The sequence below is a fragment of the Marmota marmota genome, unplaced genomic scaffold, assembly GCF_001458135.2.
Source record: "Marmota marmota marmota unplaced genomic scaffold, marMar, whole genome shotgun sequence".
Classification (NCBI taxonomy): domain Eukaryota; kingdom Metazoa; phylum Chordata; class Mammalia; order Rodentia; family Sciuridae; genus Marmota; species Marmota marmota.
In genome coordinates, this window is record NW_025999932.1 from 2124796 (window position 1) to 2149630 (window position 24835).

A 24835-nucleotide genomic window follows, 5' to 3' on the forward strand; every position below is an offset into this window, starting at 1 on the left:
GGAAAGCGAGCGTGGAGCGCAGCGGTTGTGCGGAGGCCGCGCGTGCGTGCTTAGCGGAGCCGTGCGGCGCGTTCCGGAGGGCCGGACGCCGGTCGCTGGGGACAGTCGGCGGCGGCTGTCCGGAGAGTCTGCTGAGCGTCGCCTCTCTGGAGAGACAGTGGCCCTTAAAAATTTAGAGGGAGCGGCTCAGTCCCTCGCTGTGCAGTCGTACTGTTCCTCAGAGACGAGTCTCAGCCTGAGTCGTGAGCGTCTCCGAGTGCCCTCGGAGGCGAGTCCGGACTGGGGGGCGGTGCCCGGGCTCTGGGGAGGGTCGGGGGTGGGGGGCCGCGGTGCCGGGGCTGAGAGGTGAAGGAGCACATGTGGAGGTGGGGGGCACCCTGCAGGAGAGGCACGGGTGCCTGGGCTAGAAGATGTGGGGGAGGCCCGTGCCCGGGCTGAGGCCAGGCGTCTGAAGGAGACCTGAGACCTAGCAGTTCTTGGCGCCACCCATTTCATCTGGGGTGGCGTCTGATCTCAGACTGGAGCTGGGAAGAGCCACCCAGCCTTGTTGGGCACTCCCCAGTTAACAGGCCTCTCTCCGGAGGGCTCTTGCTAGGGCATATTTTTATACCAAGCTTTAGGAAACTTTGGATGTTTTTCCTGCCTGTTTTAGGGAGTAGGTCTTGCAGGCAAGAACCATCTTTTTCTTTTTTAAATACTTTTCTGATGATTCCATCCTACCCACCCTGGGATGGCACATGACTACGACAGTCTGTGGAGTCTGGAATGCTTACACTTTTGCTTCATGCAAATGGTCACTTGGAGTACTTATTTACCAACCCAAGGCGGTCCCAGTTATATTTGAGGACGAAAAATAGTCCTAATCCCTTAAAATATTAAATTTTATGCTATATGTATTTTACCACAATTTTTAAAAACGACCGAAATTATTTTTAAAAGGTCTTTTATCTCTACAGAGGAAGTGGTATGTTTGCTTTGGAGACTATCGTTGTACCAGAGGCCCATACTTTATGGGTTTTAGGTAAGGTAGGGATCTTGGAAAATCTAGTCTGGTGCCCGGGTTCCCACCTGTGAGAAGCAGCTCCTAGGGCAGAAGTTAGGCCTAGACTCAAAGCTTCTCCACCCTTTATCAGTGGTTGCACTCTTTTTAACAGTTTCAGGCATATATCCTTAGATCATGCCCATGGCGCACAAGTTACCGTGTGAGGCTTATTTGTTCCCAGAGTACTAAACATTAAAAATATCTAATTATACCTTGCTTTTTACAAGATACCATATTTAGCAAAACTTTCCAGAATTTCAAACCCAGTTTTTAACAGGCTTAGGTCCAGTGAACTCTCAACTAATGTTAAAGATTAACCACTTCCATTTTATTGGGTTTGACACCTATTCATCTTATTGCTAGTTGATACTTTTCATTTTACACTTGGTAATAAAGGCAGTGTTCAATCTGCCTTCACTCCCAGTTTTACATTCATTTCAAACAGACCACATTTTAAATGTCTGTATTTCTGAGAGTTTAGCTCACAGGTGTGTAACTTGGGTGTCATGGAACATCTGTTCTCCTTGTGAGGTCTGTCCTCATTACTATAATTGTACTGGGGATTGAATCCAGGGGTGCTTTAGCACTGAGCTCCATCCCATCTTCTTAATTTTTTTTTTGGAGACTGGATCTAAGTTACTAAGACTGGCCTTGCAGTCTTCCTGCCTCCACCTCCCAAGTAATTGTGATCACAAGGAGTACCAGAGTCCTGGTGGTCCTCTTTAAACATGGGAATGGGTGCATCCAGGATAGCTTTTTTTGTGGTCCGTGAGTAGAAAATAGGTTTCTCCACAGTGTGGGAGAACATGTGATTCCGTTGAAAAAATGCTGGGTGCCCGGTGGACTCTGGATAAATTTGTTGAATGTAATGTACTCTTTAGCCAGAGGCCAGCATAGTATTCAGGCTTAGCTACAAATCCTTGTTTTAACTTGCTGGTCTTCAAGTTAGCTGCCTATTGGGTATAGAGCTCAGCTGTGTTGCCTTTTTTGCATACTTTTCTTTGCATACACAGATTTTAAAGACTGAAAATAAAGGTTGCACACCCCTGAAATCCCAGCTATCCTGAAGCTGAGCCAGGAGGATTGCAAGTTCAAGGCCAGCCTGGACAACTTAGAGTGTCTCAGGAAAAAAAAAAAATCCACAAGGGGGCTGGGGGTGTGCAGTACAGTTGCGCATTCCCTGTGGAAATAGCTACGTATGTTTTTGTAACTTACAGTCACTATGACTTATTATTCAAAATTGTATATGTACAAGTCTTAATAGAAGTTTTGGAGTAATGCACGCTGATCTTTTCTGATTTTGGATTTTTCTATTGGAGGAAAATCAAAATATTTGTGCATGTTTAATATTTTGCATTCTTTCCATCAGCTTTTTTTTAAAGGATGAGGAAAATGTCTTCTAAATACCTTTTTAAATTTGCATGGTGTTAGGAAGGAATTAATTTGTTCTCTCAAAAAAAAAAAAAAATGGGTAGCAAAAATGCCATTTGTCCCCAGTGTGGAAATTATATTATCTGTGTGGTATTTTATGTTATACCGACATGTTTGCCTGTTTTTATATCCCTCCCTGCTGTGTGCGAAGTTGGAGTGCTTAATGCAGTTGGTGAGAGCTGGAGCCACCCTGAATGTGTCCACTACACGCTATGCCCAGACTCCAGCTCACATCGCCGCTTTTGGAGGACATCCTCAGTGCCTAGTCTGGCTGATCCAAGCAGGGGCCAACATTAACAAACCGGTAAGAATGTAGGGGATTGACTCTGCTTTCCCAGTTATGATTACTCCCAGGGTATTGTTTCAAAGTGAGGCCTTAATTAATGCGTTTGAAGTGCTTACCTGAGGGTAGACTGGAGTGTTCCTTCAGTTATTATGGATAATAGACCCTTTCCAGAAGTTTGCATACTGTTCATAGAGTGCTTTTGCCTATTATGACTCACCAGATCATCTACTGCCATTAGGGTTGATTTGCCCAAGGTCACAACTGGTAATTGATGGCTCTGGCCTCCAGCTCAGGTTTCCTGGCTCCAGCTGCTTCCGCTTCACTTCACAGTCACTAAAAACACACCCATGCTAGCAAAAGGAGTGGCCTAGGTCAGCTTCAGACACACATTTGGGATGATGACTTTTCGAAAAGTTGCTGTCATTTACTGAGTGGGAAGAATAAGTGATTCCAGCCCTTTGTGTTTAAATGTGCACCAATAAAATAATCCTAAGAAATGTGCACAGACTGAAGTGTGCATGCGCCCACATTTTTACTGGTGTTTTCAGCATATTTTCACCAAATAATTAAAATCCTATTATTTTAATTATAAAATAAATAAAATCCTTTTATTTCCTCCCTCTTGCTTTTCTTTGTCTTTCCTAAGATACCTTCCTTGATCACGGCAGTTATAAAGTGGTTGTAGTTCCCTTCCTGAAGATGGCGCAGCTACCCACCTTAACTGTAGCAGTTGAGGATAGGTATTTCGGCTAGGCTGGAAACATGGATAAGTGGGAAAAGAGTGCAGGGTATAATTGGGCAATTTGTTCTCTGTGAGAGACTTGTAGGAAAGACCCTATGGAGGAGAGGTCCTGGGTGGTAGGCTTGTTCTTATCATTGAGCTAGCCTTGGGCAGGCACACCTGTATTCTTTCCACACTACCTCCCTCTCCTCTGCACTCAGACGTGCCTTTATGTGTTTCTGCTGCTGCTGCTCTACTCTTCTGCTTGTGAATTATCTCCCATGTACCCTCCCGTGCTGGGCATCAGCACAGCTGCCCATTTGCCTCAGAACCTGCACCCTGGACTCCCTCTCTGCAGTTAGAAAGGGCACTATGGCCTGGGACAAGTCACTTAGAGAGGTCTAAGGAATTTGCCTAGTATTGGTTTTTGAATCTAGAAGCTCCCTTTTCAGCTAGTGTCCCACAGCAGCTCCCTGTAGTGAACTAATAAAGGGCGTGGGCTGAGGGTACGCTCTTGCGCCTGCAACATCATTCAGGTGCCTCCGGGCAGCACCTCTTCTGTGCTCTGCTTCCCAGCACAAGACTACCTGATCCTCTCTCCTAGCAGCTTCCACTGTTGAAATACTTGCCTGATCAGAAGCCCCCAGGTCCTCATATCCACCCAGAGTGCCCACGGGCATTGTTGGGCACCCTAGAATCTCTTAGAGGGCCACAGGTTTTCATCTTTCAAGGTAAAGAGCTGTGGTCTAAATCTCAGGCATGGTCTTGCTCTTAATCCATGGGGGCTGGACTTGGCCTCTCTTGTAATGGGCACTCTGCTGTCCTAAGGTCACAGTAGCCCTCTGGCAGCTCCCAGTGTACCACTGGCTTATCTTGTATAGTTTTTATCTGACATTTGTGTTTTAAGTTTTTGAACCTGGCATACCACTTCTGTTAACCTTTTGGTATGTAAGCTGCCAACAGTTTGACATTCGTTTTCCTCATGCTTTATTCAGATTTCCTGGGTCATCTGTCAGGTGAGCTGAGAAATGGTAGAAAGCTGGTGTGCTGCCTGCAGGCCTGTGTTGGGCTTCCCCAAGAGGAAGTGAAGCTAGCTTTCATGTGCTCCATTTTTAGTGCTCATCTTGACTAGCTTTGCTCAGTATTTGAAAGCCAGCTCTGATTTCTAATATCTAGATCAGAAGTCAAAGGTTCCCTTTGTTAAAATCAAGGTGCCCTGCTGCCCTTGGAATTCCTGGCACATCTCCCTCTTCTCACAGTTTGCCATGGTTCTAGACTCACATTGCAAACTTAGGTGTTTTTGAGATGTGATTGGTCTGAACTAGAGACTCAGACACCCTTCACGTGGCCTTTTGCTCTTGGTATCCTCTCTCTTGACTGCAGATGTCATAAGCAGTGTCTGCTGTGCCCGCCAAGACTCTTCTTGTGTAACAAACCAGGGGCTGGATAGTTCTGCTTTTCAGTGTCTTCCTTAATGTCTGGTAATATTCTATCATCTTTTTGAAATAGTGTAGCAAACTCAGGTTTTTCATCTTGCTTGTAGTTTTCTTGTCAGTATTTTTACCCAGGGGGTTTTTTGGGGGGAGGGCGATACCAGGGATTGAACTCAGGGGCAGTTGACCACTGAGCCACATCCCCCAACCCTATTTTGTACTTGAGACAGGGTCTCACTGAGTTGCTTAGCACCTTGCCATTGCTGAGGCTGGCTTTGAATTCACATCCTCCTACTTCAGCCTCCTAAGCTGCTGGGATTACAGGCATGTGCCACTGCGCCTGGCCTTTATCTAGTTTTTATTTGCTTTATTATGTACCACTTCTCTCCCTTCCCCTCCTCTTTGGAAGAGTTCACTTTTTTGAATAGTCACATGGTTTGCTGGTTTTCTTTTTTCAAAAATAGAAATTTTTTGTTGTTGTTTGGGGTGTTAGATTTCTTTATATTCTGTTCACAGCCTTTTGGACCCTGATTGAAATATATGTACACACTCTTCCCTCCACTCTGCCCCTTGAGTCTCTTGTATTCCGTTTTCTGCAAAATAATGTGCCATGTTTGTTTTCCTTGGGTGGCCTACACCTTACTGTCCTCCTCATGAGTCATTGTGCATTGAGAAGGAGCTCAGGTGGCCACTGGGTTTATGGAGGAGCTGCTTTTCCCAATGCTGCACACCATGCCCAGTTGCTCACTGGCTCGCGCTCAGTGAGGCTGTAGGCAAGTATGGCAGTGGTAGCTCCAGTGACAGTGAAGTGGGTTTATCCAAGAACTCTGGGTGCTTCACCCTCAGGATTCCCTGGACAAAAAAAAAAAAAAAAAAATTCTAAATTTTTCTAACAGAAGTGATGACTGCTTGGGTCTTGATTACATTTACTGTTTACTTGTTACTTGCCTGATAGCCTATGGACAGGTATGAAAGAGTCCATCCTTTCTGGTTGACTGTGTTAGAGTCCAGGGTGTTTTCCCTGAGTCTGCTTACTTCTGCTCTGTTCCCCTTTGTGTCTTCTTTGCTAAAACAGAAGTCTGTTTAGACTGCAGAGCCTGCTGTGTTGACCCTTGGGGTGGTCTCCTTCTGTCTTTGCCTGAGCCTTTGACCTCAAACCATCTTTTCTAAATATGGTTCCAAATCAAGAAAAAATTCAGGGTAGATAGGTAGAGGAACATGGGTAGGCTGGACTGTAAGTTAGCTAATAATATGTGCTGTTTCAACTTGTCATAGGATAATTATTGGGGGTTTATGTGTACACATTGGTGCCAGGATTAAAACATTTGTGAATCCCGATTGAGAGCATTCATGCTGTCCCTGCTAAAGAGACCCCAGGATTTTGGGATATTGACCTTTAGCTAAATGCTTTGGAGAACACCACCCCTTCTCTAGTCTTTGTCTTCTCTTCACCTAGATGTTCCTTTGTATTATGCTTCAAATTATGCGATGCTTAGCTCGTTTGTGTCACAGATGGATGAGAAGACCTCTGGCTTTTGCTAATTGTTCTGCTTTAAAATGTGGAAGATGTTGTTGGATCTGAGAATGGGTGTTGTGTGTTTCAGGACTGTGAGGGGGAAACTCCCATTCACAAGGCAGCCCGCTCCGGGAGCCTCGAGTGCATCAGTGCCCTGGTGGCGAACGGAGCTCATACTGAGTAAGTGCCTTCAATTATCCTCCCAAGCTAGAGAAGTAGTCAAGGTGTTTATATTCAAACCACAGCATGTAGAGCAAGCAAAAGCCCTAAAATCTTTATTTTTAAAATTAGTCACACAGTTTTGTTTTTTAGATCAGTTAGTGTTAGCAAGATTGTAGTCTGAGTTGACCACTGATTATCAGTAGGAGCTTAGTTCCATGATGGCTCCAAATTCTTGTCATGAGAGAATGTATTAGGGACAGAAGGATCAGTCAAGTGAGTGGATTTCAAAGTTGACATTGTTGACTTCGCCACTAACTAGATGTGTCTCTGTGGCAGGTCTTCGCTTTTCTTTGCCAGTGCATGGATTGAGCTAGAATATCCTTGCAGGCCTCTTTGGCTTTTGAAGACAATGGGCTTTTCTACATTTTGAATTCCTCCTCTTAGCAGATGTGAGGACCATCTGTGCTGAAGGCTGTGGACAGTCTCAGTCATTAGCCTAGTGTGACTTAACTTATGACTCTTTGTAAAGTAGAACTTAAGTAATTAAAGACTTCAGACTTGCTTGCTGGGAGCCTTTGATACCGGTGGCATTGTTGTAGAATTCCTTGTTGTTGCCCCGTTTATATCAGCTAGCTCATTTATCATCTGACAGAATAGTCTTTAAGTATATTAATTTAGAAATGTGATCTTGTTTGCAAATCATTAGCTAGCCATGGCATTATACATTTATTTAGGTATTAAATTCGTTTGTCTTAACTTTCTCTTAAAGATTTATTTTATAAAATTTTTCTTCTACAGTTCACAGCATTAACAATGGATCCAGTTTTTCACCCTTAAATCTTGAGTGTAAGCTATAGAGTTGTAATAACCAGATAATTGATACCAGCTTTTTTGTTTTACCTCAAGTGTTATGAATGATTCATAGAAATAGAAACCACTTTATTCTAATTGGAAATGTGAATATTTAGACTTCGGGAGAAGTAAACCCACAAAAGTTTAACCCTTTGGTTTCCATTGTTTTGACTCTGTATTCTAGTAGGTTCTGAACAGAAACCCTGGGCAGCAAAGCCATACAGATTCACTTAAGGCATGTTTCTATGCTGGAGGCTGTCAGCAGTCTCAGTGACTTAGCTTCTGTTTCATTAAGCGTTGGCAAGATTTGCCATTAGTTTGGCTTGAATCCTTTACTTCATGTGGCAAATCAATGTTGTAAATATGGCCTTTAATAACTGCTACATTGCAGGGGACCCTTATAAGTTAATATGTAGTCGTGACTTAAGATGATCTAAAAGTAATTGATAATGTTAATGTATATTACACAATTTTAAAACATTGATGATTCTCAATGACTTGTTTTAAAGTTATAGACGAAGTTTTATAGTTGTGCTTAGATCAAAAATTCAAATTTTTTTTAAAACAGAAGCTTTGATTATGAAATACAGAGTCATATAACATAATTAAGTTGCTTAGTTATTATTTATTGAAATAATGGATAATTAGGAGTTGATTTTTTTTTTTTTTTTAATTAATGACTTATTTTTTCCAAACAATACTCTAATCGGTCCTAAGCATTTTATTACACAATGTTAATTTTATTCATTTTAATGGATGGACAGCTTAATCCTTCAAGCCAATCAGTATCTATCATTATGTCCTTTTTTTTCTTTCTTTCTTTTTTTTAAGTAGGTGTCTTTTTAAAAATGAGCATCTTTTATTTACAATTTTGTCCTTGGTTACAGGACCCTCAAGTGTCTCTTTTCTACCAGGTGTGGCTGAGCATGGCCTCGTGTGCCAGTCTTTCCCATCTCAGTATAAGAGCCACCCCCTCAAGACCCTGCACTGTGGTGACTTCCCTGGACTGGGCTTTCAGATTTTTTTAGAAGAAATATTTAGCCTGAGCTACTAGCCAAAAGTGATTCTTAAAATTCTTAGTCTTTGGCCTAGAAATAGAACATAAGTAATCATTATTTATTGCTATAAGTATATGTGGTTATTTAGTTTTAACATCTAAATAAAATGTCAGTTTTGCCAGTGAGCCAAATTAAAAATTGCTTCTTTTTCTGTTCTGCACATTTTTATAGTTCACCCCATTTAGTCTAGTCATAGCAACATAGAACAGTTAAATCCTTAAATAATGGCGTTTAGGTCCGCTTTATTTGTTCTCTGTGATACCACTCAGATGGTCAAGTGAAATCCTAGCAGATAATACCTTTTTTTTTTTTTTTTTTTTTAATTAAAGAACAGAGGCAAAGGATTAACTTTTTTCCCAGTTTAAAATGGGTAGATTGTTAATTCTTTCTTTTACATTTCATAATATTTAGGAGATAGTGTACATTTTTCTTTCCATGAATAGATTAAAAGCTTCCTCATACCAGAATTTTTAAATGAATAATTTTGTTCAGTTTCTACCCCACTTTACTGTATCTGCTTCACTGAAGTGACCGAAATCTAAATGCTCTTTGGGTCACGGGTAGCTGCTGAGGGCAATGTGCCAAGTGTCTGGCTGGAGTGGTTTGTTAACTGACTTGTTAATGTAGGTTGCAACTCTAAGATAAGGCATTTCAGCTCCTGTGCATCGTGTTAAATTTTCTAGCACCACACGTGAGTATGTTAACAGACTTTTGTTTTCTTCTCTTAATTTAAAACTTGAGTTTTGGTGCCAAGTTATCTTTTCCATATGAGCTTCTTTTGGGGGCTTAAGCGATAGTCATTAATATTTACTGTTATTTACATCTAAAAATTGAAGCACACAGGGTCAAGTTTCAGTTCTGTCACTAGACTCCATGTTTGTATACTGTAAAAGGCCTAAATCTGGGTCTGAGAGTTAAATCGTGATCACCCTCAGTCTTTCTTGCTGGGGAGTGGGAGGTTCACTGTAACAGTGTTGCCTCAGCTTCACACTTGTCTTTTTGATTAGAAGAAGGGCGTGTACTAACACAGCTGCCAACTAATTTTTCCTTGGGATAAGACAGGTTAAGTCAGTGTGATTTTTGGAGAAAGACTTAAAGCTTTGCTTTCTGCTGATAAGAAGGCCTTACACTAATGCTGTAAATAGCAGGTTCACTTTCAGAATTTTGGCTACTATTTTGTTTTCTTGAGAGGGAAAGGAGAATGTTTCCATGTCTTCTAAATATTAACATGGCTTCTAGATATTAACATGGAGTGAAGGGAGTTTAGCTGGACGTGAAGGACACTAGAACTACTTGAGCCTCAGACGTATTTGCAGGTCTCTTTTAATCCCACACTGTGTGGAGAAGGCTGGTGTCCAGCTGCAGGCTCACAGCCTTCCTAGAAGAGAATTTCCTTCGAGGCCATTTAGTCTGTAGCATCTAGATCAAGTGAGCTACATTTTGTCAACCTAATTACTTTGAACTTGGGAGGCACCTCACTGTGATCTCCAGGTAACTGGAGAAAGCTCTAACCTGAGATAATAAGTAGAGTGATTCACTGTAGAGCATTCATTCTTGCCTAATTTAGAAAATAGGCACAGTTGTCTGAAATAACAGAAGCCTAAAATGAGATGCCAACAGATGGTTTTTTAATGCTATAGGAAAAGAAATGCTGCTAAACTTTTAGAAATTCTTAATTAAAATGGAATTGGCTTACTATGGTTCAAAATCAGTGGCCATTAATGACCCACCTTCATTTGCTTACCTTGAAGCCCAGCCTAGAGGCAGAATTTTCACCAGGACAAATATGTCTGATGAGGGCACTTAATATTAGTGTCAGAAATTCACTTGCATCTTTTGTCCTTAGTAGAAATGAACTTAGTTTCACATTATTAGCCATCATTTTTTAAATCTCTGTTTTTTAGTTCATTTGCTGCTTGTTTGTCCTTCAGGATAATAGTCTAATTAAGACATTTGTTAGAATTATGGCTGAGACAGTCTTCAGATGCCTGAGCTCTAGTTGCCCTCACGTCCTAGGCCTTGCCCCTCCTGGTTGCACGACAGCTTATCTGTCTAACTCGCTATCTCCTGCTCATCCCTTCTCTGCAGTGCTGCGGGTGGGGATGTCCCTTCTGAAGGTACTAATACAGGTTCCCTGCCAGGCAGGAACAGATGTGGTCTGACAGTGTTCCCAAGTTATTGACCAGTTTAGTTTAGAATTTTGATTGTTTTAAACCATTGCTTTTACAGGTAGTGCGTTCGCGTCGAGCCAGCGATAGCCTGATGTTTCTTTCTTACTGAGTTAAAGTGAGAGCATGTTGCATATATAGCACACTCCTGAATGATGAGCTTGTGTTTTAATGTCTGTAGACAAGATTGTGGCTCAATTATAGCATAAAACTGTCCTCGGTAATGTTGAACTTGAAATGAAAACTTGGCACCAAATTTATTCAGGTAGAAACTTTTTTAAAAAATAGTTTCTTCCTGTTGTTAACTAAAGAATATATTTAAGAAAGTCTTCCTAATTATGTAAGTTTGGATACCAAAGGGTTAAAAATACACAATGTGTTTTTTACTGAAGAAATTTTAGATGTTTGCTTATGTTTTATCTGTACAAATGGACATTTAGTAATGTTTTATCTTTTTTTTTGTAATGATTCCATTTATTTGCTTATTTCCATCTAGGAATAGTTACTAATGTATTTGTGATACAGCATACCAAATTTTAAAGTAACCAGAATCGTGAGTTGTTGGTTTTTTAGTCCATACTCTTAAACTTTTGTTAAAATATTGACATACTTAAATTGGCTTCATGCTAAAAATTACAAGAGGTAACTTAACAGGTAGTGTTGGGAGCAGCCACTCGGCGTCAGGATGGTGACAGGCCGGTGGCTTAGCTCAGCAATTGCTTCTGCACCCCATGTGTGTATATGTATTTTTAATCAAATGTTGCCTGCAAATGTGATCCCTTATTATTTAAGTTTCCTGTGTATGCACCATTGCCCGTTTTAAGTCACACAGAAGATTCTGAATCTGTAAAAACTACACGTGTCAATGTTTTACAGCTACGTAATTCGAATTGACTTGATTTTTTCAAGTAATCCTAGAAAGGGGGAGCATTCCATATAGAAACTGCTGAAACTGCCACAGGTGCTTCTCCGAAAACCTTACGGTTGTGGCATTGAATGCTCAGTATCGCTTCCTTTCTGCACACGAGGCGTACTGTTGAGGTATTTGTTGCGGTGATTGGTTTTAATGCTAATCTAGGAATTCAGATATAGACTCTTTAGATTTGCATGCTTTGCTTACCCTAATTTATGATATCTACCTTTTTACTTGTAAACTAACAATAGCTAAATTGAGATCAGAAATTTAACAGAAATATTATTTATATAAAAATTGTGGTTATCTTTTATTGTCACATGGCATTAACAAAAAGAAAACACCCTGGAGGTTATGTGGCACCTTGGATTCTAAAAAATTGTGTTTCAAGTATTTTCTGATATTTGATTTTTCAAAATTAACCCCCCAAAATCAACTTTTCATCAGAATGGCTTCTCTTCTGGTGTTGTGGCACTGTAAGTGGAAAATCGAAAGCAAGCTGGCTGGCCTCAGTGGAGCTGGAGTCTAAAGTCGTTTGAGAGGAATTCTTAGGTATAATAAATTTTAATGCTCCATTCAAATATTTTTCCAGAAAGTAGAAGCACTTGTGTTTTAACTTCAGTAAAGCTAGTGGCAGTTTGATTCATTTTGCCAGTTGGTTTTCAGGACACTTAACTAAAGTGGAGGTCATTCTTCCACGTGCTGTGCTGGTATTCCAATGCTGAAAGGGTAGCAGGAAGTGTTGGAGAGGATGGGTGTCTGCCCAGAGACTGCTCTGGTAGTCTTGGTGAATGGTACAGGAGCTGGAAATGACGGGGAGGAACACCCATTATGGTAGAACACCAACAAAAGAATCTGCTCCTGCTAAACCTCCTTTTAATAAACAAAATCAGTGTTTAAACTTCAACAAAACTACAACTAATTTGAAAACCAAATGATTGTTGTTTTTAAAAATATCTGCCCACTTTCAAAGATTTCTCCAGTGGACGTTAGGAGCAGAGAGTGGACGAGGGCTTTAGAATGACCTTCCAGAACACTCACTGGTTGTCAAACATGGACAAAGATTAACGGGATCTCAGGCACAGCCTGCATACCCCGGTGCCTCAAAGGGTGTGAAATTATACACCCTAAGTGTCAATCTAAAAAATACCACATGTGTGATTTTGTCTCTAGCTTAGTCTTCATCAGAATATTGTTTTTGAAGCCAGGTGCAGTGGCCATACCTGTAATCCTAGTAGCTCGGGAGACTGAGGCAGGGGGATTGCAAGTTATAAAAGCCAGCCTCAACAACTTAGCAAGACACTGTCTCAGAAAGGACTGGTGATGTATGACTCAGCAGTAAAGTGCCCTTAGACTCAATCTCTGTTAGAAAAAAATACACACACACACACAGTTTTTGAGTGTTTTTAACATTTTCCTCCAGGTAGTTTAAGTTTCCTGTGAGAAGAATGTGTGTAATGCTGCAGTCCAGATTAACTTTGTTCTTACTGATTCCACACTTGGTATATGGAGTCAGTGAATGTTGGTGGACCATAGGGTGAAGGGTAGAGTGTTGATAAGTACTAGATCCCAAGTGGAAGTAACAAACTTGTAAGTCAGTGATTTAGTTTCTGTGTCTACCTCTTATGAACTTTAGCAAATTAAAACAAGTACCTTAGATTTAATAACCTACGTAATATTGGAACTGTAAATATAGAGTATGAGGGTTTCTGAATTTGATACATTTTAACCAGAATCACTATTAAAATACCACAATTGAAATATTGCTTCACTGAAGCATATGTGAAAATGAAAAGACCCAAGCTTTTGTTTTTAAATAAAGTGATTTGAGGGCTGTGGGTATGGCTCAGTGGTAGAGAACTTGCCTAGCATTCTTTGCACCTTGGGTTCAGTCCCCAGCACTGCAAACCATTTTTAAAATGTTTTGAGAATTATACACTTTAATTATTTATTCTAATGCTGACTTGGAAGCCTACATGGTGATATAGATGAGGAACTCAGGCCTAAAAGTGTCTCTCGATGCTTGCCATCGGCATTTGCCTGAATTCTCTTCAAGGATCTAGACTGTGCACGGAGTGTCAGTGGGACTGGGAGCAGTTGGTTTAACTTGAGGTCTTTTTCTCGGTATTTAAGGTTTTGTGACAGATGTGGCAACTTTTTAGAAAGTGATCTTTGAATTGAATAGTGTGTGGAATGTGTCATTTTCCAAGAAACCCATTATTGAGAGTAGAGGGATAGTTACCAGGGTCATAAATTGGGAGATTATTCAGCAGGTGTGGCTGGCTGGCTGGCTGTTTTTTATATGGCCTGTAAACTAGGAATGTTTCTTGCTTTTTTAGGTTGGTTGAACAAAAATCAAGAGAATAATAATATTTTGTAACGAGATCATATGAAATTCAGATTTGAATGCCCACAAAGGCTTATAGAACATAGCCTTTCTTGTTGTCTGTGTGAGTGGTTTCTGAGAGGGCATGGCCTGCAGTTCCTAAAATATTTACTGTCCAGCCCTTTAAGAAGAAGTGCCACCCCTGGATCAGATGTTCCCTAGTGAGCATGTCTGTCATGTGCCGCCTGAGTGTGGAGAGCCAGCAAGGAGAGGTTTCTGATGTGGACAGAGAGGAGTGAGGTGGCTGCATAAGGAGCTTGCAGGCAGTGGGTGAAGGTGAGTAGGAGAGGAAGGGGGTGCCTGGCCAATATCAGGCGCTACACGTCCTGCTCAAGAAGAACGCGGACACTGTCAAGTTAGGCTGTTTGTTATACAGTCAGTCCCTGGTAACACAAGTCACTGTGTAGCTCAGGTCTTCTGCAGTCACTGGGAACAGAGGGAGAAAACTAATGTTCCCATTCCTGATAATGCCACATGGGCAGTGCCACCTAAACAGTGGGTAAATCAGTCTCCTCTGTTACTGTGTCCTGTCCTCTGTCACAGATGCTGTCTGTATAGTACACTTCTCTGGAAATTTTTTTTCAATCTCCCTTCCATGTTGTCTTCAGAACCCTAAATTGTGTGGGAAGCCATCAGAACCTTGGATGACTGGTGGTTGTGCTTGCTGGTGTGGCCCCCACGTGGCATGCACAGTGTGAGTTGGTTGTGATCCTCCTTTTGAGATCTTCCTTTAAAGTCTGGAAGACACTGCTGAGAGCCACCTGGAGGTTGTTGGCTCTGGCCTCAGGAGAGTGGTGAGCTGGTGTTGCCTGGTGCATGTGGCACCCTGGCTGAAGCGCTCCTAGCACTTGATGGTCTCCATATTGCTGTACCCTGTGTGTCTTAATTTTCTCCACCAAATTGGCCTTTATGATTGTGTCATTTAAAAGTGGTTGTTTGTTCTTTCCCATTCTGATCCATCAAGAAGTGCTCTTTACCATTGGCTGTGCTGTTGGTGGTTTTATTTTTCCTGTGGGAATGGCAGCTTTTTGTTTCTATACTCTGGGATTGGGATTCTGGAGAGTGAGACTATTGTTTATCTACAGGAACTGTTAATTTGTAAACCTCATGTTCTGCCTTTATCATCAGATTTCTCAGAGTTTGAAAGTCTTCACATAGCAGTTTGTATTTCTCAACAGAGTAGACCTGTCTATACCATCTTCTCTGGTGTCCTGAGAATGAAGCCTGCAGTGGGTGAAAAGTACCACCTGTGCGTGGCAGTGCTCATGATGCTGCAGGAGGCTTCAGCAACAAGAGGACACTGGTTTGGGCCTGTGTGGTTAATGTAACTCACTCTGCCCAAATTTGGTTTTTCCTTTTTATTCATGTATCAAAGTTCAAATGTTGGGATGGATATTTATCAGGATTCACAGCCACAAGGTCCTAGATCAAATAAAAATGTTAAAAGTTCCCAATAGTACCGAACACTGTTACCTTTGTTTTTTAAGAGAATTTTGTTCATTTCTGGAATTCTTAAGTCTTTTGTCTCTTTATATCTCATTAAATTGGGCTTGGCCTTCCTTCCAAATACATATTGCATTATTTTTTATATATCATGATTTTAAAGGTAGACATGTTCAGTGACTATCCAGAAACATAGACTTTTACTTCTGAGGATGGAGCTTTGGTTGTGTGGCTGGAAATAGGAATACAAGGCTGTGATTGACCTTGAAAAGAAGAATATTTGTCTCTTAGGTTGTAGTTGTCTTTTTCAGATTTTTTCTTTTGTTACCTTCCTGGTCTCCCTAACCAGCAGCCTCAGGGTCCTGGACTGGCCGTTCAGTGGTGTAGGCTGAGGCGCTTGCTGGCGTTGCCTGGTCTCTTATGTATATATGCAGCACAGCCAGGGAAATGGTGCCTTCTTTGTGGAGGATTTCACAGAGCCCTGTGTACTCTTTGTCTTCCAGGGGAATTTTAACATGGAGTTGCTTTTGTGCCCTCTGTTTAAATTTGGTGTCCAAACATTTACACACTCAGCCGTTTCTCTTGTGTGTTACTGAGAGTCTCCACTTAAATTGTGCCAGGTCTTCCTCCTCTAACATAGTGACTGCAGAAGACATGAGAGACCTTTACTTTAGTGTCATCAGTCAGGTGAAACATTGGTTCTTTGGAATGGCAAGAGTAGTCTCAGGATGAGTTCCTAGGACACTATGCAGAGTCTTTTCATAGGAAACATCTACTCAGATGCTGTAGAAATGCTGACATGTAGAACTCCTGCAAGTTTTCTTAAGACCACCCAAAACCAAAACTTTTTTGGGATGTTGAGTCTGATGGCAGTTATTTTAACATCAGGGCATCCTTCTAAACTTCCACTTACAGTGTTGCATGCCAGCATAAAATCCAGCTTGTTGCTGAACTGGGACTGTTCTTAGGAAGCCAGTTGGTGTGAATGCCATGGACAATTTTAGTACATGTTTGTTTGTTATGATTTTACAGAAGCTAAAGGATGGGTTATTAAAAATTAAGTGCAGATAATGTGTAGAATTCAGTTTCAGGTTGAGTCTGAAGTTAGCATAAATTTAGATTCTTCAGACTAACAAAGAATCTTGAGAAGTAATTAGGAAGATGACTTTTTTAAAAGTTTAGCATTAATTTTTTAAAAATTATTATCTCCCGAATATTGCTTAGAAATCAAATGTGTATAAGAGAAGTTAGTTATGGAGTTAGGATAGTTAACTACTTTAATGAAGATTTGCTGTAAATTTGTTGGCTTTTTCATATCACCTTCAGATAGATAGTCAGTTCAGCAGGAGCAGAGACCAGGTTCAAATGCTAATGGGTGTAATTCAGTGTTTTTGTGTTGTGCAGCTTGAGAAATGCCAGTGGCCTGACAGCAGCAGACATTGCACAAACCCAGGGTTTCCAAGAGTGCACCCAGTTTCTCTTGAACCTCCAGAATTGTCACCTGAACCGTTTCTGTCATAATGGTGCCTTGAGTGGGGGCCATGAAAACGGATTTCCCAATCGTGTTAGTGTGGGAACAAATCGAAAGAGATGCTTAGAAGATTCGGAATCCTTGGGAGTGAAGAAAGCCAGAACTGGAGGTGAGACCATGTGGGCTGGGGAAAAGCAGGACTTTCCTTCCCGGGCGAGTATCTTGCATGGCAGAGCATACCTTGGAGAGGCACCTTCCTGCAGGGTGAGCCGTGCCTGGAGAGTTCTTGTGCAGGACGGTGACCACCACTGTGAAGATGTATCTCATGACAAGGGCAGGTGTGGGAGGGACATGTCACCTCACCTGTGAGTGTGTGCCTGCAGCTTCTGAGCACCCTGCCAGGAATTAGGAAGAATTTGGTCATCTGTTCTATCTGTTCAGAATACAACCACTTTAAAAAAAAAAAAAAAAAAATGCCACCATACCTGATTTGTTTTTTCACTTCTTGGAAAATGTTTCTGAACTTATAATAATTGTAGATGATATGTCAAACATCTGTCACCACTGGCTTGGGGGATGTGACTTCGACTGGTTCTCATGCCCTGTGTGGTGTGTGAGTTCCTGTATTAGTTTTGGTGTCAGGTCTGAGGTAAGTTACTTCATTCTTCCCTGTTTTTTAAAGATGGATTTGGAGTTTGCATAGCAGTCACTGATCACTCTTTAACTTGAAAAGTCTTCCCTTCAATAGAGGAGAGACTGACTGTGCTTACGTATGAAATGTCTTTGACTGATGGCAGGAACACGCAGAGAACATGACAGAGAAGCAAGTGTGGAGTGAGTGACCACTGAAGTTACAGGCTCAGGTGGGACTTGCTGAGGATGATCTCAGCATCCTGCTCTTTGGTCTTAAAAATGCCAAACACCCAGTGCTGTCAGGCACCTGGGAAGTAGGAGATCTTGATCTTCTGTGCACGTGGCTTGGGGCAAGCCGTCCTCTTCTATCGCTGTGCCTCAGTTAACGTAATGAGTGCTTTAAGAGTACTTTTTTCCAATGTTGTGAAATGGTAAAAATGTGGACCTTATTATGCCCTTGTGCATCAATTGTATGTGTGTTAGTTTAAATGTTCTTTATACTTTATTTCTCCCTCATCGCTGACAAGTCTAAAATCTGTTCAGTGATTTTAAAAAGATGTCCCTTAACATTCTAATCAGATTCTAAAACACCACATTTAGGGAGTTTAAAAACTATTCCAAAAGTTTTTAATGTAGGGATGGGGTTGTGGCTGAGTGGTAGAGCATTTGCCTAGCATATGTGAGGCCCTCAGCACCACATAAAAAAATGAGTAAACAAAGGTATTGTGTCCATCTACAACTAAAAAATAAAAGAAAAAGTTTTTAGTGTCAGCTGAGTTGGCCAGTACGTCATTATCAAGTGTCCTAAAAGGTGTTTCCAAGGATCCCTTAGGTTTCGTGAATTTTACTGCAGCCAATCGAGTAGAGTCAGACTGATTTTGTCCAGTGGTAGAGGTCCAGTTTGCACGCCCCACACTGCATGGTCCTCAGTCTGAGGGTGCTTGTGCAGAAGAGCATGTGGCTGGAGATGCATGTGTTTTCAAGATGACGGTCATGCACACCTGAAAGGTGCACTGTACTTCATGGAGCATGTTCCGTGATGGGTGCAGTTTCAGAGTGTCTCGATAACATCTTTGAGCCTCCATGCGCTTTTCTGTGAGCTACTTCCTGATGTCCATTCTCTCGCCATGGCTGGAGTGACTGTGACCTCACAGCTCCTTCGTGGTCTGGTCCTTTCTGCAATTCAAGTCCTTGGACATGCCCCGCATTTGCACATTGCTAGCACAGATGGGCTTTTCCAGCCTGCCCTGCCATTTGTTTCCTTTTTCCTACTGTCACATACTGTGTGAAATGTGGGGTCCTGGAGCTGATTCTTGATCATTAAAACAGTTTTTCCCACTATGCATGCAGTTGAATATATAATTATTTACATTCTTTGTTGTGTTTTTGGTTTGTAATTCAAAATAACAGCACTACTTCATATTCATAATTTCTAACATTTCGTTTTGATTTGCCGTTTAAGTGTGTATGAGCACAAGTTTTGCTCTCTATCTAAATTACTGGTTTTGATAAATCCCTATTCTCATGTCAGTAAATATTTCATTTCCTCATGTAACATGCATATAAAATCCTTTTGAGTAACTTCACATATAAAAATAATTAAAAGGGTTTAAGGTTTTTTTTCCTTTTGTTTAAAAACATATCTATAGGTGCCTGGAATACCTTGACTAAATAGATCATAGCTTTGACCTTATTAAGTAAACAGTTCTTCTGTCTTCCTACAACTCAGCCATCACATAGAATGATGTTTTTAGTTTGAAGTTTATTCAAATAAGCAATAATTCCAGTTGGCTTGGTCTCTAAATGCATTCTTTAAGTTTGGGATCATGAGTCTGGCCGTACAGAAGGTAGTAGTTCTGCTTTCAGTAAACCACTGGGAAGTACTGCCCATCGCAGCAGTTTTCTCCTGGAAATAACGTGATACAAAGTATCTTAAATGGATAAAAATGACTAGGACTTTTTGAATTGAATATAAATGGAGGGCTGGGGATGTGGCTCAAGCTGTAGCGCGCTCGCCTGGCATGCATGCGGCCCCGGGTTCGATCCTCAGCACCACATACAAAGATGTTGTGTCTGCCAAAAATTAAAAAAATATATATTAAAAAAAATTAAAAATAAATAATAAATAAACCGTTGGAAACAACTTATACTAGGAAAGTTCATACTTTAAAATAACTTAAAGCCATTCAAGTCATATCAAAATGCAATTTGCTCAGAACAGAGGTGTTACTGGATAGACATGGGTGTATAAACCCTGGAGGGTGCAGTAAAGCTAAAGTTGATGAGAAGCTGGTCTTGAGAAGTGTTGGAGGGGGCCTCTTCCCCAGGATGGAATCCTGTTCTTTTGGGATAGTGATAGTGTGTGCGTGGGGTGGTGTTTCCTCTTTCTTTCTGTCCTTTGGTCAGAAAGGAATGATAGGTGAACTTCAAGATTTCATGACTGCACCTGCTTTTAATAGTAAGTTTGGGTTTGTTGGTGTTCCTAGTTCATCTTCAGGAGTATCTCAGTACAGTGTTGGCATGTGTAGTCCTTGAAGACCATCCTGAACCTGCCAGTGCCCCTAGTTAGGAAAGAATGCAGTTTTTTCCACAGGTGGACACTCGATCCTGTCGATTATTGTTTGTTTCTGCTGGTGGTCCAGATGGACACAGGAACTTCTTGTGCCATGATTGGTACCACCACAGCCCTGAGGAGTAGCCTATGGTGACAGCAGATCTCAGAAGTTGAACTGACTTCACAGTCATTCTAACCAAATAGCTATTGGCCTCAGATTCTCATTTGTGATATGTAGGTGTGTAATATAAATATATCTACAATGCTGTCACTGTAAATCAGCAGTGAAATTTCCCAGCATAGTTTTTTTTCCAGGATGAATTTAACACCAAGTATCTCCATTTTTCTGAGTTTGAGGGTTTTGTGTTTTGGGTTTGTTTGATTCTTCTGGTGGCCCCTGGGGATGAAACCAGGGCCTCATGCCAGACAAACCTCTGCTCCTGAGCTACATCCCCAGCCATTTTTATTTCATATGGAGAAAAAGTTGTAAGGTTCCTAGGCTGGCCTCAAACTCCCATGTAGTTGGCGTTAGAATGTGTGCACTGCTAAGACTGGCCTATTTTTCTGTTTGTAATTGCTTTTGTTGAGCAGACTTGAAGAGTTCAAGTTTTAAGGGCAATGTGACTAGCTAATTTGGTAAATACTAGGTGTTTGCTCATGTCTTAAAGATGAGATTCAAAGAAAACCCCAAAAATAAAATTTTAATTTAGCTCCCCTAATTCAGCCACATAAGATGCTTTAACTTCTTATGTCTCTGGTCTCCTAAAACCTATACTGAAAAACTGTTCATATTTGTTTTTAAAAATTTAGAGCAGCAGAACACCCCTCATTGTGTTAAGATGCTGTGAGCAGGCTATGCTACATTGAGACCACACAGCGTCTGGTTCCCATTGCTACCTATGCGCTCTGGTTGTTCTACAGTTTGGGACACTGATTTTCCTTCCTCAGTCTGACAGCACTACTGCCTCTGTCTCCTGGGTGCACTTCCCCGTCAGTGTCACCCTCCCGCCTCACATCATTCTCACCATCTGCCTGCTGGGATTCAGGCCATGGCAGGAGACCAAGTTCCACTAAAGGTCAATTGAGTACTGGTTTAACTAAGATCTTTCTTAGGAAAAAAGTAGATAATCGAAGTCAGTCAGTTCTAACGACGGGTGGCTGGTGGGAACCATGAAGGAGTGTTTTCCACTTGTTCCTTCCATGGGAGGTTGCATCCTCCCTGTGATCAGCATTCCCACTCACGTGCACTCTGCCATGGGAAGGCCACAGTGTGTAGGGCCTGAAGCAGTTGGCCACTTCTCAGGTTCTAAGTCACCCCCTGAGCACTTGAAAGTTGATCATGAACCTGATGTGATCCGATCTCCCTCAGATTTACACATGAGTCCTTGGAGGTTTCTGCTCAGGTGAGAGGGCATGTGCTTCTCTGATCTTGAGGAACAGAACCAGTGTGGGCAGGTCTTGGGAGCAGTGCCCAGGAGCTAACTAGAGCATGGGCAGCTCATTGGTGCAACTATGTAGCGGTTTTCCTGCCATGGTAGTTGCACACCCTGGTCTGCTTGCAGGTGTGCCTAGCAGTCAGACATCATTGTCCTGCGCTGGGTATCACTCAGCAAGGCTCTGCAGTGGCCATCCTTGGTGTCCAGCACATTACTTTCCTAGTGCAGCCCCCTCTCAAGGCTCTCAAAACTGGGTGACACCTTCCCCATGTTTTTAACTTTTGGTAATAGAACTTGTAGTTTTGCTGGCCACTGAGTTGTCTGAGGCTCTGGCCCCCCAGGTCAAGAACCAGGGCTGTATCTGCATGGGAGGCTGGGAGGTTGAGACAAATGCAGGGAGTTGTCTGTCCTGCATCTCCAGTGTCCACCATGAGACTTCTCAGCAGATGCCTGCTCTTCTTACCAGTAGGAAGGTAAGGATCATGGCACATATGTTTAGGAAATATTCAGCCATTTTCCTTGAACTGCAAGTCAGTAGGAAGATGGGAAATAAAAATGCTTCCTTCCCAAAACTACAAGTATAGAATGCAGCTTGGTCACCAAGGCCAGTGTTGGTTCCTCTGAGATGTCTGCACAGGCCACCCTCTGCAGTGCAGGGTGCCATATTTAAAATGGCCCCTCAGCAGGTGGAGGAGCTGTGGGAGGAGCTGCCACAGGTGCCTGGTGTTAAATGCAGGAGTTCAAGCCCAAGGTTCTGAAGGTCTGGAGAGGCCAGTTTAATTCCATGGCTGGTAGTGTGCCACTTAAAATTACAGCCAGCCATTGAGCACCTGTCTGTAGGTTCTAGGGATACAGAGAGGAAGAAGGCGTTGGTGCAGAGTCGGGTCACCCAAGTTCCTGGACCAGGCAATAGGAGCAACACTGCAGACTGGGGGAAAGACTGCTTGCTGCGGTGTGGATTCCTTTCCTTTCTACCTTATAAATGAGGAAGCATCTGCATTAGCAGGAGGCACCCGCCCAGTGAGCAGTGAATCCTGCTCCAGGGTAGGTTTTGCTTGGTCCCAACTGTCTGTGAATGAATCCCTAAGCCTTCCCTGGCACCAGACTCCGCGCCCCTGGCAACCCAGCTGCCCTCAGTCTCACTGCTACAGAGGCGGCCCTCCTGCCTGAGGCAGTTGTGGCTCTTCAAGTTTTATTATACTCTAGTTTTTCTGAAGTTTTTTTCTTTCTTTCTCTCTGTGTTTCTGGCTAGTGAGTGGGCTTTGTTCCTAGACCTGGGTACTGTCCTGGGCTCTGAGCTTAGCAAATGAAAGGATGGGCGCCCTTATTAGGGTGGGAGCAGGGGGGATCTTCACATTCTTTTATCTGTAAGGTGTTTTTCTTAAAAATCCTGCTCTTCAGAAGTATGAAATTGCAAAAATGACCTCTATTTGTCGTTTTATACAAGAAACGTTTGACATCTGAACCTCAGACAGAACCAGGCGCCAAGTGCGAAGACGCTCAGCCTTGCTGGGTGTGTCCTGGGGGTGCGTCTGTTGAGGGAGCACGCTGGTCTGGCTGAGCAGTGCCATGGAGTCAAGGAAATGAGCTGGAGGTAACAGCTACCCCAAGAGCCCCCTGAAGTGAGCAGAGCGTCCCCTGCACACAGGGCATCAGTGCTGCTACCTCCCCCAGTTTTAGTTATTTTTATTTTTGTTACGCTAACCTGTTTACTATTGATTTTGGAAAAGTGAGTACTGGTTTTTAGTGAGGTTGAGGATTGCCTTTGCTGATTTTGGGTGTGGAGGATTTAGGAACTCTTAGGGAGTAAAAGATGCTTTAGTGCCTTGGGTTTCAGATCACCTGTGTTTGTCTTGTGCAGACTTTTACTTTATTTCCTAAATATACAACTTACTCTTTGTAGTTAGGAATCATGTTTCCCATTCTGTACATTAGCATCTTTGGGGAGTAATCCGCGATTGACACCTTGACAGTGATTGAGGTTTCTAAAATTAGAACTGATTAAAGCTACAGAGTTTAGTTCTCTATTTTCAAAAGTTTGAGATAAATATTACACAGTAAGAGTTGTTATTTGTGTTGTGCATTCTTTGATCCAGAAATAATTCTGGATATTTATTCAGGAACCAGAAATGCAAACTAACCAGATGTGTTTATAAGGATGTTAACTCTGGTATTTGGAGGAAAGAAGAATGAAACCACCCAGACCTCAGGGAACTTTGGTTAGGTGGATCTTAAGTACACGTGAATGTGGCAAATTAAAGACCTTCTGAAATTAAGTTATGGTGGGATTCAAGCCATGGTGAATGCATAAACCAAGATATAACAGTGATTTTTAAGATCCTTCTGGCAAAAAAAAAGACATTGTAACAGAGACATGAGTGTTGTCGAGTTTGGTGAATAGATGTGTACAGTGTTGCCTGTGGACATGACTAGATGTGTGCCTTTTCCACCGCTGGACACAGAGTGTACATGTGTAGCTTTAGCTCTAGATTCCTTGGGACTCAAGATTTTTTAGTGTGTGTCTTCAATTTTTTTGTATTTTGGTCACAGATCAAAAGCCACTTGGACAGTGTGTTTAAGAATTATCCATTTCTTTTGAAAAGTATTTTCTGAATTTGGGGAAAAAAAATGTTTCAAATTATCTATAGGTTGTATGATCTCTGTTCTCTTAAGATCCCTAAATTAGTATTTTTGCCATCAAGTATAATTAGAAAATATATCTGGAATTGCATGACATTAATTGAACTGCACGCTTCAAGAAGTATTTTTTATTGTGGGAAATTAAATTAGTGGTCTTTACTTTTTTAATTACTTGAGAGTTCAAAAGCATTCATTGCTGATAAAAAGGGTTTTTGAAAATGTGTCTTAGTTTTATTGTGTGTTCAAAGGGTCTGAAGTCCTTGTTCTCTGTGCAGTTCCAAGCCTGGACTACGCCATGCCACTAATGAACGGCGAGACCGAAGACGACGCTGACAGAATGCACGTTGATAGAGAATTTTCTGCTGTAACAGGTGGGAGTGGACAGTTTCCTGTTGTCTGCAACAACAACCCAATGGTCGAAGACACCACACAACAAGAGAGTGGTTCTGTTGGACCAAAAGAAATAGAAATATATACTGTTTCAGCAATGCAAACCCCTTGTCGTTGCAAGAATCAGTATGCATATTATTTCTAACATAATTTTCTCTCAACCATTTTTGCACTGTGGTGTCCAGTATCTTTAAAAAATGTAATAATTTGCGCATCTTGGGCAAGTTTGTAGATACAAGGACAAGTGTTTGGTGCATTCTCTGGATATGAGAATACAAGTGCAATCTTCCGTTTTGATTT

At 41.8% G+C, this 24835-nt stretch overlaps 1 protein-coding gene across 5 annotated transcripts in view; it reads left to right on the forward strand.

Moving 5' to 3' along the window:
- Positions 1-22: 22 nt before the first annotated feature.
- Ankrd10 (ankyrin repeat domain 10) overlaps positions 23-24835 on the forward strand; it is a 29378-nt gene continuing 4565 nt past the window's right edge. Inside the window, exons 1-5 of one of the 5 annotated variants that reach the window (XM_048800623.1) lie at positions 23-42; positions 2625-2777; positions 6518-6609; positions 16816-17051; positions 24421-24516. In XM_048800623.1, coding sequence (XP_048656580.1) covers positions 2637-2777; positions 6518-6609; positions 16816-17051; positions 24421-24516 — 565 coding nt within the window. In that variant the 5' untranslated portion in view covers positions 23-42; positions 2625-2636. The other 4 variants (XM_048800622.1, XM_048800621.1, XM_015484071.2 and 1 more) reach the window with 4 other exon arrangements.